The sequence below is a fragment of the Acomys minous genome, assembly GCF_964271855.1.
Source record: "Acomys minous genome assembly, chromosome: 5".
Classification (NCBI taxonomy): domain Eukaryota; kingdom Metazoa; phylum Chordata; class Mammalia; order Rodentia; family Muridae; genus Acomys; species Acomys minous.
The window spans coordinates 84,276,562-84,295,212 of record NC_140494.1 but is presented as its reverse complement, the minus strand read 5'-3'; the positions used below and the strand labels follow the sequence as shown (position 1 = coordinate 84,295,212).

At 49.5% G+C, this 18,651-nt stretch overlaps 1 protein-coding gene across 7 annotated transcripts in view; it reads right to left on the bottom strand.

Annotated features, from left to right (window-relative positions):
• Positions 1-18,651, bottom strand: part of SMARCA4 (SWI/SNF related BAF chromatin remodeling complex subunit ATPase 4) — a 92,927-nt gene that overhangs the window by 65,409 nt on the left and 8,867 nt on the right. For 6 of the 7 annotated variants that reach the window (XM_084784135.1, XM_084784133.1, XM_084784136.1 and 3 more), the window contains exons 2-8: positions 7,005-7,253; positions 5,401-5,533; positions 4,392-4,796; positions 4,055-4,153; positions 2,467-2,725; positions 853-979; positions 193-366 (exon numbers count right to left, since the gene is read on the bottom strand). In XM_084784135.1, the coding sequence (XP_084640261.1) occupies positions 193-366; positions 853-979; positions 2,467-2,725; positions 4,055-4,153; positions 4,392-4,796; positions 5,401-5,533; positions 7,005-7,226 (1,419 nt within the window). In that variant the 5' untranslated portion in view covers positions 7,227-7,253. The remainder of the gene's footprint in view (positions 1-192; positions 367-852; positions 980-2,466; positions 2,726-4,054; positions 4,154-4,391; positions 4,797-5,400; positions 5,534-7,004; positions 7,254-18,651) is intronic. The other variant, XM_084784134.1, reaches the window with a different exon arrangement.

The following is an 18,651-nucleotide window of genomic DNA, read 5'->3' as shown; positions in this document are numbered from 1 at the left end:
CCCGTCTGCCTGAGGTGGCTCCTTCTTGAAGGGCGGCTACTCCTTTTTCCCCAGCTCTTGCTTCTTGGCTGCCCAATGTGATCACTGCTCATCTTCTCTTAGTATCTGGCCTAAGTCCCGGCACCCTGCTGCGCCCAGGGTATTGTCTGGCTGAGCCCCAGGGAAACTGAGCAGCCTGCAAGGCAAACGCACCTGGTGCTTCTGGCGGCGCTTGCGCTCCTGTTCAATCTTCTGCTGCTTCTCCAGCTTCTCGGTGATGCGAGCCTCCCGCAGTGACTGCCGCTTGCTGCGCTTGTAGGCCTTGGCGTTGAGGGCCGTCTCGAGGGCTGTGTCTCTGCGCATGCACACCACCACCTCCTGGCGCAGCTTTAGGGTGAAAAGTGAGACACCGGCATTAGGCATGATGGGCTCCTGAGGTCTGTGGTGATACTCATAAGGGATGACCACATGCAGGGCAGACCATTACTGCAGCAAGCCGCCTGGAATGCGCAGGACATTAGGCGGCACTACAGGTGGGGCAAGCAAAGAGCAGCACATGAAAGATGGACTTTTCTACAGCCACTCATACAGTTCCTGAAGGGATGTATAAAAGCACAGTACTCTCAGGAAGAGGCTCACCAGGCCTCCTGCCTTTCAGCTGACAACTGCAACCGCAGGAGCCCATACCTGTATATGCACAGCCAGGTCTTGCCACGGTGTGGACCATGAAAGTGAACTTAACTCTCCTGGGGTCCTGCTTACCCCAACCATGCAGGGATCCCAGATGACATCCCTCAAAGCACTCTCAGAACCCAGCATCCAGCATCCCCACTGGCAGAAAGGGTGAGCCCACAGGGAGGCAGTGAGACCCACCTGCCTCTGGAAGTTCAGCAACCTAAGGGCCTTGAGTTCAATGGTTGCTTTGGTTCGCAGGTCCCCAGCTAGGGACCCAGGGAGGTTTTCAAGTTCCTGAATTCGGTGTGCAATGCGAGCCTGCAGCCTGGGCAAAGACAGGAAAAAAACAGATGGTGAGGACTGTTTGTCTGCAAAAAGTCACCTGGTCCCTGTTGTTAAAGCTAGAGCTATAAAGAACCAGCCCCCCAAAGGAGGCAGACCCAGCACAGCTGCAAGAGAGGGAACACTTCAGAAAAGACTCCAGTTACAACACAGAACAAAGACAAGCAGCCTCAGAGTGCTCTTGCGAACAGGCCTGCTGAGACTACAGCAAGCCCACGATTTGATAGTAACTGTCATCCTAAGTTTTTATTGTCTTTGCCACACCTTGACTCACCTGGAAGAGGAAACCAAAACTGCAAAACTGCCTTGATCAGATGGCCTGCCCAAAGTGGCAGCATGATCCCCTACCAGCACCCCACCCCTGGCAAACAGGGTTTTTCTGGGTAGCCCTGGCTATCCTTGAACTCACAGAGATCCACCCACCTCTGCCTCCTAAGAGTTGGGATCAAAGGCGTGCCCCACCGTGCCCTGCCCTAGCAGCATGATTCTCAGAAAGGTGGGTCTGAACTATGTAAGAAAGCTATCTGCACATGAGCTGGAGGACAGGCCAGTAAGCAATGCTCCTCCACAGTCTCTGCTTCAGGTCCTGCTTGAGTTCCTGCAGTAATGAACTGTTAGCTGGAAACCTATGGTGAAATAAACCCTTTCCTCTCCAAGTCGCTCTGTTCAGTCTTTTATCACAGCAACAGAAAAGCAAACTAGGGGCTGGAGAGATGGCTCAGAGGTTAAGAGCACTGACTGTTCTTCCAAAGGTCCTGGAAGGCATCTATAGCCATCTATAAAGTGATCTGGTGCCCTCTTCTGGCCTGCAGGTATACGTGCAGATAGAGCACTGTATATGTAATAATAAATCTTAGAGAGAGAGAGAGAGAGAGAGAGAGAGAGAGAGAGAGAGAGAGAGAAAGAAAGGAGAGAACGAGCAAACTAGAACTGTGACTTGGCTAGGTGCTCATCCCGTGTGGGCAACGAGAATTGGGCTGTGGCATCATACAGCAGCACTGCTTCAGCATGAGACACGGGGCTGTGCAAATCTACACAGCCCCTGGGTATCAGTGCTCTGTCTACAAGTTAAGAAGATATATTCTTCCCGGAAACCCTATGTGGTTAAGTTCTCTACTGTATCTTCCTACGCTTACTTATGGAGCACCTACTCTGGACCAGGGCAGTTTCTCATATGGAGTCTTAGCAGTGAGTAGGGTCCACAGTAGCTGTCTGCTCTCCTGGGGCTCCCAGCCCCATTACAAGACTGACTATAAAGGGATAAAGCAGTGAGCGCTGGCAGCAATGCCAGAGCACCAAGTGCAGGGCAGAAAGGGAGCTGGACCAGCACCTCAGCAGTGAGGCCTGGTGGCCAGAAGATGCGCCACAGCCTGTGCAAAGGCTCTGGTCAGGAACCAGCCTAAGGAAGGTGGGAGAGCATTCCCTTGTACCTGGCCATCAACACTGGCAGCGCAGCACTTGGGTGCTCACCTGTACTCCCGCTCCTGTAGGATCTCCACAGGGTCCAGGCCCCGGGGCTTCTGGATGGGGGTGATGCGGCTCTGCTTCTGGTGCAACGGCACCAATGGAGCAGGCTGGGCTGGCTGCCCTGGGGACTGTGTTTGTGGTGGCATTACAGGTGAGGCAGCAGGTGGGACAGCAGGAGGCGCAGGTGAAGGGCGGCCTGTTGGTTGTGGGGGAATCAGCTTCTGTGGGGTGCTTGTGGGGGCAGCAGCATTGGCCATGGGTCCTGGAGAGGCAAGTGGAATATGCTGCTTGACCTCTGGGCCCACAGAACTGCCCTTCCTGCCCTCCACGTCTCACCCTCCAGCTCAGTTCTCCCACAGCTTAGCCCTATAACCATCCAGGGTTTGGTCCTTCTGTGACTGGCTTCACAGCAACAGTGTCTTTCCTTTACAGCAGTACACCCGTCTCCTTTAGCACATTCATCTCTGCCATTTCAATTACCCTTGGTCAGTGGCAGTCTAAAAATATTAAGTGGAATATTCTAGGAACAAACGACTACTAAGTTTCAACTATGTGCTGTTCTGAAGAGCTACACTCTAATCTACTTCTGCGTTGTTAACCGCTTCCTACAGCAACACCACAAGGGCAAGCTCGGTGCACACTGCCTGGTCGTTTTCCTGCTGCTTACTCTATCTTGACTGAGTTGTTTTATCATCAGCTTTTTGTTTGTTTGGTTGGTTGATTTTTTTGAGACAGGGTTTCTCCCTGTTAGCCTTGGCTGTCCTGGCCTCATTTTGTAGACCAGGCTGGCCTCAAACTCAGAGCAATCCAACTGCCTCTGCCTCCTGAGTGCTGGGATTAAAGGCATGTACCACCACACCTGGCTCTTATCATCAGCTCTTGTTAGTTTGTTTGATGAATGACTATTCATCACAGGCAGAGTGTGAAGAAAGCACACAGTATACATGGGGTTTGCTGTTATCTGCATGTTAGTTATCCACTGGGGGTCTTGAAGAGATTCTCTCTCAGATGAAGGAAATGACTCTATTCCATGTCCAAAGAAAGCAGATTTCAATATGCAATGATCCACCTCAGGTCCCAAAAGGACAGGCAGGATTCACCATCCCAACCCAAATGTAGACCTTGAAATATCCAGTCACCTCTGAGAAGACAGGGCCATGGCCACCAGAGTGAGCAGAGTTGACAGGATACTGTACTGTTTTGCCCCTTCTCTCCCTCCACTAGGGGTGTCCTCTAGAGAGGAAAACCATGCTGGACATGCCCCTCCCCCAAGCTCAGAAGCACCTTATGCTGAGCAACCTTGACTGTGGTCACAGCTATAGGCAGCCATCTCCTTGAGTGCCACAGTAGACACCAGCCCCTACCTTCCTCCATTGCTGACCAGAGTAAGGAGACTGCAGGACAACCCCCCCTCCCCCCCGCAGGACAAGGAGGATAGGAGTACTCTGCAGACTCCAGCTAAACCCCAGAGAAGTCCACAGAAAAGCCCAAGGGTTCTGGGGTGGAAAACTGTAGCTCATTATTTGGGGTCCAGCATAGCTCAGGCTTGCAACAGGAGGTAGGGCATGCCACTAATAGAAGAGACACTTACCTTCAGGCCATGGCTTCGGAGGCCCTCCCGGGGGTTGACCAGGCATCCCAGGGGGCACACCTGAGGGTCCTGGGGGAGGCATGTTGGGCCCACCCATACCTACGTTCAAGAAAACAAAGTACCATAAATGCCACTATGTTCAAACCTGACGGTCTACACTAATGTCAGCGCAGGGAGCACACCCACCCTCCACAATAAGGCGAGAGAGATGGAAAACTGTCAATTTATCTAGACATAACCCCACCCATGTAGGTACCACTAGCTGGGAGCCAGGGCTGCCTACCACTATCACCCACTGAGCATCTTCCCACTCCAGGGACAGAGACGTGGGCCTTACCATGGGGCCTACTGTAATTTGGAGGGGCTGGTCCTGGACCTGGGCCAGGGCCAGGTCCGGGGCCAGGGCCAGGTCCTGTGGCAGACACTGAGGGTGGAGGTAGTGTTGGCATCTGCTGCTGCATTCCAGGCATCGGACGCTTGCCTTGCACGGCCATCTGCAGGTGGTCGGGCAATGGTTGACCCCTGGCCAACATCTTGTAGGCCATTATCTGAGCTCTGAGTTGATGCAGCTGATTCTGGTTAAATGGGGTTGGGCCTCGGTTTTGCTGCCCCAAGGCCTGGGGGTCAGAACCATCTAGTGGGGCCCCTCCTGGCCCAGAGGACATCTGGGGGCCTGAAGATGGGCCGCTGGCTGGGACAGGACTGGAGGCATGTTCAGAGCCGCCCAGGGGTGAGGGGTAACCTGCAGAGAAAGACTAGTTCAGTGGTCACTCAATGGTATGCTTCTATGACGGCCAAAACACATCCATACCACCTAGCATCCCCAGACAGGTAACTAGGCAACATCTTCTGAGTCAAACGTGGCTGTGTGCTTGGGTACACTTTTGAGTACATGAGACAGATAATTAATGCAAAAGGTGAGACCTGCAAACCAGACTCCACCAGGCTACTTCCCGACTGTCATTGCTGTGAGACCCTAGGACCTTGCTTACTGGCCCTGGTGACAGCGAAGACTCCACAGGTCATCTACTATATCAACCATCCCCATGTAGAAAAGCCCACTTGCCTAAAGCAGGGTCCTAAGGCACCACTGGAGTTGCTAGCTTCAGGCCCCACCAGGCTAAGCCCTGACCTCAAACAGCATCCTCATCAACCAGCTATCTTTGTTCACTCTTGGAGGACTGCTCCAAGATAAGAGGGCTGTGCAGATCACTAGCCATACCTCACCAGGGAGGCCTCCCCACAGCTCAGCTGTCCTAGCTGTCCTTGAAATCCCCACTAAGGAAAGCAGATTCTAGGATCCAGCCACATGAACAACATGAGACAGAAAGTGACCCTGACTGTACCTTGGGAATGCTGGTCCATGGGACTAGGCGGAGGTCCCATGCCTGTGTGGGCCCCTGAGCGCATGCCCATCCCTTTCATCTGGTTGTATCGTGGGTCATCAGGCATGCCCTTCTCGTGCATAGACTCCATCGGCTGTGAGGTGTACAAGGATACAGGTCAGGCAAGGACAAGAGGCGGCTAAGCAAAGAACCATGAGGAAGACCACACAGAGATCCGCCCAAAGCTAGTTCTGAGGCACAGTCACCACAGCTTCTGGATGTGAAGACAAGAGACACAAAATCACGCTCCTGGAGAAGGTGACTACTTAGGCAGTGGAGACATGGAATTGTCTCGTGAGCCAGTGAGAACCCACAAGGAAAGGACTCGTGCCGCGCATCTCAGCACAAACGCCCTTATCCCTTGCACCCTGTGCCAAAAGGACTGGATGCATACGTTATCCTTGAAGACTATAAATCAAACGGACATGCCAAAAGGTCTGCACATAAGAGACTGAGCAACAGTGAGATGCCCTACTGTTCTCAATGCTTCAGCAGCTGCCAGCTTAGAACAGGCTATGGCAGCACTGTCCCACCACTGAGGCAGAGCAGTGTTAGCAGGCTGCTGGTACGCATAGAGTAGGCTGACACACGCAGCCCTTGGGAGGAATGCCTACCAGGGCAATAGCAAGAGTGGCTGTTGAGAGACACCACCTGGTTATCAAGCATCCTACTCTAAGGCCAACATGTGATGAAGCCGAGTGACCAAAGCCACTGTGCAGTACAGCTGTAACACAGGAAGCTGAGACAGGGACATAGGGACAGATTCCTATGGGGGTACAGGCGTGTGCAGGCTCCCCAGGACTGTTCATGCCGATTAACAGCTCGTCTCCAGCAGAGAAGGAGCTCTGTGTAGTTGAGGTGCTGTCAGCCAGGACTCCAGTAGCCAACAGGGTTCTAGACACATGCTAAGTGTCCAACAGGCACTTGTCCGAGGTGGTAGAATGTGTGAGCCATGCTAGGAGAAGGAAAATAGGTAGAGGGGCTGCAGCTGGCACACTAGAGGAGTCTCTAAACCAGAAGGTAGGCTCACTATGTAACCCACAGCTTCCTGCGTAGAAGGAAAATGGCCAAGACAAATGCTATACTAAGATGGCACAACAGTAAAGAACCAGGGAGCCAGAAAAGGGGACATCTTGGAAGCAGAGCCCAGCTGATGTACAAGGACTACCCAGACAGGGATGAGACAGGCATGTGAGGGCCTTCCTCATTTGTGGGTGGGGAACACAACCCAAACCTGGAAGCCTGCAGGGCAAGGTCAGGAGCAGACTGAATACCCCCCCACTACTTCAAGGAGGCAGGCCACCAGCACAGCCAGAGAAGGATTTGGAGGGATTTGGGAATTCCTTTATTAACAAAAGAAAGCTTTGGCACACCATTCCCAAACAAGGAGTGTGGGAAGGCTGCTCAGCCTCCTGGCTCAGGCCAACAGCCTTTGTTCAAAGCAGTACATCTTAGGGTGGGAATCTGAACCAAGCCAAGTCACCTCCACAAAGACCTCTCCCCTCTAGCGTAGGTAGGCAAAGCCTCAGGAGTGGAGCAGGGGAGTGAGGGCACAGGATGCCTACCTTGTGCATCTGGTGCATGTTGTCCTGGGGGTATCCTCCAGGCCCCTGGGTGGGCATGGGGTGTCCTGCTGAAGGAGGTCCTGGGCTGGGCCCCATCATGCTGTGGGCAGAACCTGGTGAGGGCCCAGGGCTAGGGCCCAGCATCGCACCAGGTGAAGGACCAGGGCCAGGGGAAGGGCCAGGCCGAGGGGTCCCACCAAGGGGTGGGTCTGGAGTGGACATCTTCACAGCTCAGGCAATGGTCTCCTGCTGGAAAAGAAATCCTGATCATCCTGAGATCTGGGACATGGGTTCAGTTAGGTCAAGAACAGCAAAGAAGGGCCCAAAGGGCAGTCAGATTCACCCAGGCCACAACACCCCATTCCCTGTATGTAGGGCCTACCCCAAACCTCTGCTCCAAACCCTTCTTCTATTATTTTTGGAGAAAACAATATTATCTCAGGAAGAGAAAACAGATAGAAAGCAGGGCATGATGGTGCAGGTCCACCACCCCAGCAAGAGGGAGACAGAGACTCTCTTAACTTGAATTCAGCCTGGTCTATACAATAAGTTCCAGGCCAGCCAGGGCTGCAAAGCGAGACCTTGCTGGAGAAAGAGAAAAAAAAGTTTTGGGCTCAGCGTGGGGGCACACACCTGTAAACCCTGCACTTGGGAAGCAGAGGCAGGCAGATCTTTGTGAGTTTAAGGCCGACCTGGTCTATGGAGTGAGTCCAGGATAGCCATGGCTACACAGAGAAACCCTATCTCTAAAAAACAAAAACAAACCAAGAAAAAAAGTTTTGGGTATTGCCCTAGCTTTGTCTAATATCACACGGCAGCTAAAGTAACAGACTGTTGAAACTGACCTTCTGAGTGAGGAGGCTACACTGATGTGGTCAGAGAGAGAATGCCCCCCTTAACTTCAACATCAGCTAGGCCCTAGGGGACTGTGGGACACCTCTCAAAGTGTCCTTTAACTGTGGGGACTCATCTGTTCTCTTGTTCATGAAGGTCACAGAGACAAACAGACAGGATCCAGACCACAAAGAAGGTCAACACGGAGGGAAAATTCCCTCCATACTTCCGAGCACAGGCACAGTCAGGGCCTGACTCGTCCTCACAGAGATAACAATTGGTAAAAGGAAGGCTGGAGGAGCCGGAAGTTCTCCTCAGGGCCCATGACCCTTGAGGAGCAGGCCTTTAACTGGCCTTTTCAGTACAAAGAGAAAATGAGTTCAGGCATGATGGCACACATTTTTAATCCCAGCAGTGGGAAGCAGAGGCAGGTGGATCTCTGTGAGCTTGAGGCCAGCCTGATCTACCCAGAGTTCCAGACCAGCTAGGGTGCCACAGTGATCCTGTATCAAAAACCAAACAAACAGAAGATCAACAAAAAGAAGAAGCAAAGAGAAGAAAGAACAAGAGAAAAATGCTGCCCAGATATAAGACTTCAAACTTTGGGTCACTGAAGAACCTGCCTACAGCACCAAGAGTTGGCTAGTATTTTAACCTAAAAGTTAGATGATGGAAGTCATCTGGGAGGAACATCACACGGTTCTAGATCCTCCACCTGAAAGCCTATCTTGAGTTCATCACTCTAGTGACCACCTTAGGGACCACAGGAAAACCAGGAGCCAGTGGATGGTGAGGCTACTGTGGGCCGATCAAGAGAATCTAATGGGGAGCAGGAGAGATGGCTCAGAAGTTTAGAACACTACTTTCTCCTGCAGAAGACTGGAGTTTGATTCCCAACACCAGAGTGGTACCTCCTAACCATCCCTAGCCAAGTTCCGGGCGATCTGAGACACCCTCTTCTGACTTCCTTGTGCACCAGACATGCCTAGGATACACATACATAAATGCAGGCAGGCAGAACACTCATTTACATAAGTCTCTGCCTGGCTCCTTCTAGTTCCTGTCTGGCATAATAACACTATCACTCTTGCCTTTTGTTCTTCTCCAGGCACCAGGCAAGAACTTCTTTCCTCCCTACACCTGGCTGTTCTTACAGAACTGCACTACCAGTGCACCTCTGAGGTCTTGGAAGCAGGCCCACTGCCGAGGCACCCTGACAGTTGAATTGAAGTTTGTGAGGATCTAATGAGCCTCCCTCAACATCTAGAAACTAGTTAGGGTAAATGATGCTCTCATACCTAAGATGCTTTTCTGAAGACAAACAGCACCTTGAACTTGCTGCTCTGTGAAGCAGGCTTCTTGATGAACTGTAAGCCCTGTAACTCTGTATCAGAAGAACTGTAGTAATAAATCTGAGCCTCGCCCTACAAACTGTACATAAGGGCGCAGTTGCCTTTGAGTTTTCTGCTTCAGTCCTTCTGGCTTTAATCAGCATTTGGCCAACCTCTCTCATCCATTCCCAACTACCTTATTCACCTGGAAGGCGTCAGATGGGTTATCACCCAATTTCGTAACAGCAGTTAGGGTTACTTCTTCAAAAGGAGAATAGCATGAAAACAGGAGATAAAAATTGGCCAGGCAATTTAGGATAAAAAGGCCACAAATAAAGTAACTAATTTTGCCTGGCGTGGTGGCACACACCTTTAATCCCAGCAGAGGCAGAGGCAAGCGGATCGCTGTGAGTTCAAGGTCAGCCTGGTCTACAAAGCAAGTCCAGGACAGCCAAGGCTACACAGAGACCTGTCTCGAAAAAACAAAACATAAAATAAAGTAACTAATTTCTCTCTTTGCTAAAAGCCATAAATGTCTTTGAGCCCCTTCAAGCCTCTTCTTTGCCAGACCAGAAATGCCACAAGTATTTTAGGTGCCCTGATCTCTGCCTTTGCTCCTCAATGACTGGAGGGACACCTCCTGGAGTAGAGGGGTGCTAGAATAACAGTAGAGGCCTGTTAAGAGAAACTCTCTCACGCTGGGCGCAGTGGCGCACGCCTTTAATCCCAGCACTTGGGAGGCAGAGGCAGGTGGATTGCTGTGAGTTTGAGGCCAGCCTGGTCTACAAAGCGAGTCCAGGACAGCCAAGGCTACACAGAGAAACCCTGTCTCGAAAAACCAAAAAAAAAAAGAGAAACTCCCTCAAGAAGCTGATCAAAGACCTGGAGAGACACTGCGCCCTTACTAGCACTGGCTGTGCTTCCAAAGGACTTGGGCTCAGTTCCCAGCCCACATGCTGGCTCACAAGCCTCTGTAACTCTAGTTGCAGGGATCTGACGCCCTCTTCCATCTTCCGCGGCACCACATACATGGTGCATGAAGGACAAACAGTCATACACACAAAATAATAATTCAAAACTCCTGGTCAAGGGACTACCCTTAGGAAGACTTCAGAAAGTCATATCTCACTGAGTGTAGGAAAAGAATCCATAATGAAACAGGTGATGTTCTGAGAGACTGTCTTTTCCTACAAACAGATTTAATGACTATGCGCCTGCTTTTCTTCACGCCCTGTCTCCCCAGTCCCTGTGCACTAAACCAAGTAGACTAAGAGGTTAAGCTCAGCCACAGAGGAACAGCCAAACCCCTCTTGTGCTAGGAAATAAATGACAAGAGGCCATCTTGGCCATATGTGTTTGCTAGCCCAGTTGGAAGCCTGGCACATCCTTTTCATAAAGAAGAAACTGCCTGCTTGGGTTATTTCACTTTGTGTGAGACTGAGATTATTCTCTTTTTTCCCTAAGATTTATTTTTTATTAATATGTATACAGTTCTCTACCTGCAGGCCAGAAGAGGGCATCAGATCACTTTATAGATGGCTGTGAGAAAGAACAGTCAGTGCTCTTAACCTCTGAGCCATCTCTCTAGCCCCCAAGATTATTCTTTTACAAGGTGGAAGCAGGGGATCTGAAGTTCAAGGTCAGCCAGGCATGGTGGCACAGAGGCAGATCTCTGAGTTCGAGGCAAGCCTGGTCTACAAAGGAAGACCAGGACAGCCAGGGCTGTTCCCAGAGAAACCCTGTCTCCAGGGTGAAGGGGGGGGAGGAAGGAAGTTCAAGGTCATCCTTGGCTATACAGTCAACTCCAGGTTCATCCTGGGCTACACTGTCTCAAAAACAAAAATAAGCATCCTGTGGTGGCTCCTACCTTTAATCTTAGCACTGAGAAGGCAAATAAGCCTTCAAAGAATTCAAAGCCAGCCTGGTCTACTTAGAGAGTTTTAAAACAGCCGGGGCTATAAAGAGACCCTGTCTCAACGAAGGAAGGAAGGAGAGAAAGAGAAAAGGAGGAGAGAAAGCTCAATCAATCAACTGGATCACAGTGTACGCTGAGAGGATGGGACACGGACGAGGCCTATACTTTTCCACGCCATCTTTCTGATCACAATACAGGGGCTGAGGGGTAGAGAGTGTTACTCTGCCCTTCAAACCTCTTAAGGCTTGCTGACCTGACTTAACAAGAGAAGAGGAAGACTAAGACTCAGACACGAAACTCTGCTCCGTAAGTTCAACAGAAGTAAACTGTTAGCAATGATACACATAGCCTTTCCAGAGACGGCCATGCGTGAAGATGCTGTGAAAAATGAATTTAGAGGGATAGGAGAGATGGCTCAGAGGTTAAGAACACTGACTGCTCTTCTAAACTTCCTAAGTTCAACTCCCAGGAACCACATGGTGGCTCACAACCATCTATGAGATCTGATGCCCTCTTCTGTCGTGCAAGTATACATGCAGGCAGAACACTGTATACATAATAAATAAATAAATCTTTTTTAAAAAATGAATTTAGGGCTGGGAGCAGCTCAATGGGTAAAGTACCTGTCATATGAACATCAGAACCCAAGTTTCAATCCTTAGCACTCATGGCAAAGCTGTACACAACAGTGCCCACCTGTAACCCTGGAATGAGGGCAGGATCTGAGGGACTTTGCTGGCTGGTCAGTCTAGCTGGATCACAGGGTCTGAATTCTGTGAGAGACCCAGTCTCAAAGAATAAGGTGAAGGAAAACACTATCCTCAGCCTCTACAAGCATACGCAAATACATACACTAAGAGTATATACATGTACTAAAAGAAGAAATAAATGTATTAACATTTTAAAGATAAAATTCAGGGCTAGGCGTGGTATTGTACACCCGAAATTCCACTACTCAAGATAGATGGGACATAAAGCTAAAGCAAGCAAAAGCTTATCTCAAAAGTGGGGGTTAGGGTGAGGGGGGCAGGTGGTAGTGGTGCATGCCTTTAATCCTAGCACTCGGGAGGCAGAGGCAGGTGGATGTGAATTTGAGTCCAGCCTAATCTACAAAGTGAGTTCCAGGACAGCCAAAGCTACAAACAGAGAAACTCTGTCTCAAGAAAACAAAAAGAAAAAATTTAAAGACTTTTAATCTGGCGGGGTGTGGTGGCACTCGGGAGGCAGAGGCAGACGGATCACTGTGAGTTGGAGGCCAGCCTGGTCTACAAAGTGAGTCCAGGACAGCCAGGGCTACACAAAGAAACCCTGTCTCAGAAAAAGAAAAAAAAAAAAAAAAGACTTTTAATCTGAAAGGAGGATATAATTTTCTAGATAGATTAAAAGTCTACATTGCTTCTGGGGCTGGAGAGATGGCTCAGCGGTTAAGGCACTGTCTGCACTTCCAAAGAAACAAGGTTCAATTCCCAGCACCCACATGGCAGCTCACACCTGTCTGTAACTCCAGTTCCAGGGGATACAATAAATATCTTCTGGCCTCTACAAGCACCAGTCAGGAAAGCGGTACGAAGATATACCATGCAGGCAAAACACTTAGAAACATTTTCTTTTTTAAAGTCTAAACTGCTTCAATTCAGTTTTAAAGCTAATCAGAAGAAAAAGCAGAGCAGGCAAGGCAGTGGTGGCACAGGCCTTTAATCCCAGCACTGAGGAACCAGGCAGAACTCTCTGAATTCAAGGCCAGCCTGGTCTACATAGTAAGTTCCAGGACAGCCAGGGCTACAGAGAGAAACCCTGTGTCAAAAAAACAAAACCAAGGGCTGGAGATGGCTCGGAGGTTAAGGGCACTGGCTGCTCTTCCAGAGGTCCTGAGTTCAATTCCCAGCAACCACATGGTGGCTCACAACCATCTAGAATGTGATCTGGTGCCCTCTTCTGGCATGCAGGGGTACATGCAGGCAGGACACTGTATAAATAATAATAAATAAATCTTAAAACAAAAACCAAAAAACCAAAAGCAAAAACAAAAAAGTAAGGTATCCTCTAGATGGCTGCGGACAGAGCAGACGTTGACAGCCCTCACCATGGCCCTAGCTACTAAGAAGGCGAAAGCCGGAGGACAGACAGTTTAAGGGCAGCTTGAGAAAAACAGAAGACCAGCAGAGGCGGCCACTCGCTCTCCTGCTCACCAAGCCCCACCTGCCAGCTCCCTTTCCCCCCAGTCAGCTTGTGACCACTGGAAGTCCAGCTCCCTGAAGTGCTAGAGCACCGTGTGGCTGAAGGTGGGTTAAATGTCACTCTCACTATCCAGCTGCCTATGCACAGAAAAGAAGGTGGCAGTAGCACCAGAGAGAAAGGAAAACCTGAGCCGGAGCCGGGCGTGGTGGCGCACGCCTCTAATCCCAGCACTCGGGAGGCAGAGGCAGGCAGATCTCTGTGAGTCCGAGGCCAGCCTGGTCTATAAAGTGAGTCCAGGACAGCCAAGGCTACACAGAGAGACCTTGTTTCGAAAAACAAAAACAAGTAAATAAATAAATTAAATTAAATTTAAAAGGTGGTTGCAAAATAAAGGAAATAAGACAGAGTTCAAGGGCTGAGGTCCAGGTGGCAGGGGATATGCTCCCCAAGTCAACTAAGGGGGCAATCACCATTGCCGGCTCTCCAAAATCCATCAAGTGTGACAAACGCCCAGGGCCCTCCATCCCCTGACAAGGATGTACCATCCCAAGCCCGTGAGTTCTCTTGACATTTTTGCAGGCCTCTACCGTCCAAAGACAGTATGCCATTCCACAGCCATATCTGACCACGCCACACCAGTTGGCAATGCAACAGTCTCATTTTTTCATGACCTCATGGCAACACAGAATTCACTGCAGGTTTGGGTGTACAAGCTCAAACTCCTTCTCAGGAACTTACCATTCCAAAAGATTTGATTGGCTACATAATTGGGTATCCAGGCACCAAAATCCATGAGACCCAAAAGATCTGGGGTGCAGATCAAAAATTTGAACTTAGGGGCTGGAGAGATGGCTCAAAGGTTAAGAGCACTGGCCGTTCTTCCTCCAAAGGTCCCGAGTTCAACTCCAAACAACCACACAGCTGCTGGGGAATGCATCTATAATGAGATCTGGTGCCCTCTTCTGGTACATATGTAGGCAGAATACTGTATAAGTGATAAATAAATCTTTAAAAAAAAAGATTTGAACTTGGTGGAAAGATCTGCTGACAGGATGTTACCATCACTGGATCTGGGGCCAGCATTAGCCCAGCCCAGTATCTAATCAATCACAAGTTTTCCTAGGGGACAGGTGGCACGGGGAGCAGCAGGTACAACAGCGCAGACTCATCCTTGATCCCATTCTGCTGTTCACCACCAACCTGTGATCCATCCGTGTGGTTTCTAAGCAGTCAGGGATTCCAGAGTTTAAGCCATCTGTAAATTTTTAGTTTCTACACACCTTACCATCCACTCATGATTTTGGCTTGTTTTTATCAGGGTCTCTCTGTGGAGTCCTGGAAATATGTAAAGCAGGCTAGCCTTGAACTCGGTGAGATCCGCCTTCCTTGACTCCCAAGTACTGGGATTAAAGGCACGTGTCACAGCCCGCCCACTCATTCTCTAATTAAAGCAGTTTAACTCCTTTCCCTGTTCAGCTGTTACGCTGATCTCCATATTTAGTTTATAAACTTCTCCCCTTTTTTCCTTTTTTTTGGGGGGGCTCATAAAATTTTTATTTGTCAAGAAAATGTAAAACTGAAAGATTTCAGTTTACTTCTGAAATATTCCAGTTTATAAACTGAAATAAGCGTTTCAGTTTATGTAATGTAAGGAATTTTTCAAAAAATAAAATAGATAGATTGGAGCTTTAAAAACAAAACAAAGTGGTAGTGGTGCATGCCTTTACTCCCAGCACTTGAGAGGCAGGTGGATCTCTGTGAGTTCAAGGACAGCCTGGTCTACAGAGGTTGTTCTAGGACAGCCAAGGCCACACAAAAAATCCATGTCTCAAAAACAAAACAAAACATTCTGAAAACTAGAAACCTAAGGACCAACAAACAAAGCTATAGGTGCTACCTAATGAGCATTACTCCTGGGGGCTCCCCCATTCCCTAGGCAGCCAGAGAAGCAAGGCAGAGCTGAGGCAAACATGCAAGCAGGACCAGGAAACTCTAGTTCACCATCTCCTTACAAGGCCAAGCCTAGTACAGGCCTGTTGGGGGACATTGTGTGACGGTGTGCTCTGAAAATTCAATTGTTGAGTGGATAGTGGAACTAGAGAGAGAGACAGAGACAGAGACAGAGAGACAGAGATTGAGACTCTGGGAGAAGAAAGGAAAAGTGGAGATTCACTAACGACACAGGTGAATGGACGAATGAACAGACATGAATGGAGCCGAGAGGTACAGCTAGCCACGAGTCAGGACATAGTGCCAGGATTATTCGGGGTCTGCTCTGCTAAAAGGCCCAAGCTTTAAAACATTAAAAAGCCTCCGTGTCATTATTTATACCGCTGGCAAGTCTGAAAGTCCAGCCATCCAAGCCAACTTCCCCTTTGTCAATGAGCTGAGAGTAAGGCCATTTGACTGCTATGGCCTCTGCTCCACGGTACCCTGAACTGACTTCATTCTGGTTTGGGTTTGTTGGTGGTGGTTGGCTGGCTGGCTGGGTTCTTGGTTGGTAACTCTGTCAGTGTGAATTAAGGGCAGCAAAATCTAGAGATCTAGCCTGGGATCTTAGTGAGTTGTAGAACAGCCAGGGCTGTTACACAGAGAAACCCTATCTTGGGGGGGGGGGTGTGAGAGGGAGTAAACAAGCAAGCAAACAAAAAACCCATGAGGCATTTAAAAAAGAGAGACTCTATTTTGGCTTATGGTTCTAAAGGACTAGGAGTCCACCATGTCCACGTGGACAACAAGTGGCAGGCATGGCAGCAGGAACAGAGAGCTGTGAGATCATGGCTTCAAGGCAAGCACAAAGCAGAGAAAGGATGGCAAGGCTCTCCACTCCTGAGTCCCTACGACCCGATCTACCTCCTCTAGCAAGGCCCATCTAACCTTCCCAGACAGCCCTGGGGCCCAGGTGCTCACATGCTTGAGATTATGGGGAACCATGATCATTTAAACCCCCACGGGAAGTACAAGAGGCTCTTGAAAGTGTCACTTGGGGGCTAGAGAGATGGTTCCATGGTGAAGAACACTTGCTCTTCAAGGAAGCCAGAGTTCAGTTCCCAACACACACACACACACACACACACACACGCACACGCACACGCACACGCACACGCACACACACACACTGTCCTACAACTCCTGTTCTAGGGGATCTGACACCCTCCTGGCCTCCTAGGGTACGTCTATACATCCACATACATACAAGTAAAAATCAATTTAAGAAGAGAAACACGCTTGCTCCTCTAGCTGCTACCTCTGAAACATCAAGCTGCAGGAAAGCCAGAAAGTGTGCAGGGCCACCATCAGCCAAGCAACCTACAAACCCTGAGAAGGAACAAGGGAGCTCCACAGACAACAGAAAGTAAAATATTGCAGTAAGGCAGCCTGCTTCAGTAAGGAAACAATACAGGGCTGGGAAGGTGGCTCACTTCCTCTGAAAGAAAGCATGCTGGCTGAGTTCCAGCACCCATGTAACTACTAAGTGGTTGTGCCTGCCAAGCAAAGGGGCTAGCCCAACCAGTGCATTCTGGTTTCAAAAGCTCAAAATACAAGATAGGCAGAAATTAAGGAAGATGTCCAATGTCAACCCCGGGTCATCACACCCGCCCTTGCACAAACATATCCAAGAATATATACACACACATGTAAACAATAAATAAGAGCCGGGTGTGATGGCACACGCCTTTAATCCCAGTACTCAGGAGGCAGAGGCAGGTGGATCTCTGTGATTTCAGAGACCAGCCTGGTCTACAAAGAGAGTTAGTTCCAGGACAGCCAAGGCTAACACAGAGAAATCCTGTCTCGAAAACAAAAGCAAAAACAAAACAAACAAACAAAAAGTTAGGGGCTGGAGAGGATAGCTGAATGATTATAAATACTTGCTTTTGGTTTGTTTTTCGAGACGGTTTCTTTGTGTAATTGCCTTGGCTGGCCTCAAACTCACAGTGATTCTCCTGCCTCTGCCTCCTGAGGCTGGGATTAAGAAAAGAAATTGTGTATAGTATCTGGGATCTTGCTTCCTTTCTGTTTTCATTCATGTGAAAGCCACTTAAGATCTCAGCATCATGGGCCCTGAGAGAGTCAGTTTGGTCTCATCCTCAGGGGGTTCTCCTTGAATGCAACAGTGATTGAAGGGCTACAAGGCTACAAGGACAGAGCACAGACTGTTAGCACTCTGCTTCAGTCTGTCTACCTGTGATGTCACTGCTTACCTGGCATAGGGGCGTGGCCCTGCCCAGGGCCATATAGAAGTCAGAGTCTCAGTCTCTCTGTCTCTCTCTCCCTCCCTCTCCCTCTCTCCCCTCCTTACTCTCCCTGTCTCTGTCTCTCTCTGGGGTGCCCCTTACCCTTTTCCTTCTTCCCTCATGCTCATTTAATAAACTCTACAACATAGTACCTGCTGCTGCCTGGTACCTTATTATACCTTATTACCTCAGATCTTACTACATTATTAATCATAACAGACACTTAGCATCTTTGCCCCCAGGATTGGCTTTCCACCACAGGCTAGCCTGTGCCCACTCCCCCACATCTGCAGGAACCCCAGCAGTTGCACAAACCAGTCCTGTCCATATCCTTTCTCTTGTTGAAGGTTGGGTGGTTCCACCCACTAGGCCTTTCCCAAGCTCCCACCAGCCAGCTGTATACAGGAGTAATGCAGGTGGGAGAGAAGTCCCTATCAGGGACACAGAAGACTGTGGATGACAGAGCAGCAGGGAGCACCAAGACAATGCCTACTGAGGTGACTGACAGGGACGTAAACAGCAGTGGTTACCATTGGCATTGCACATGCCCACCTGGATCCAGATTCAAACCCAAGGACACAGTGCAATTCTGACAGTTTTAGGACACGTAAGAGACACATCAGATGTCCCTGATCCACACCTGCCACTGTCACAGGTGATGCAGCAACTGTCAAGCAGCCACCTGTTTCCTGAACCAGTGAGGCATAACTCAGCTGGCAAAACAACTTAAAACTGACAAAGAGCCACTACTGTTAAAAATGGGCACTGCTACTTGTTTTTCTGTTGTTGGATCTGAGGATTTTGTTGGTTTGTGTTTTTGAGGTACAGTCTCCTTTGTAGCCCTAACTGGAACTATATAGATCAGACTGGCCTCAAGGTCATCTACCTCTGCCTATCTTTGGCTCTGAGTACTGGGATTAAAGGCATGCCCCACCACACCCAGTGAAACCCTGCACTTTTGATCCTCCTCCACCCCCAAGTGCTGGGGTCACAGACAGGCACCACCATGCTGGTTTATGCAGCGCTTGGGATGGAACGCAGGATTTCAAATACGCCAGGCAAGCATTTTACAAACCAAGCTACACTCCCAGCAATTTTACTGCATTGACTGAACACATGCAACAAAAGCCAAACTGTTAGCTTGAGAGCAT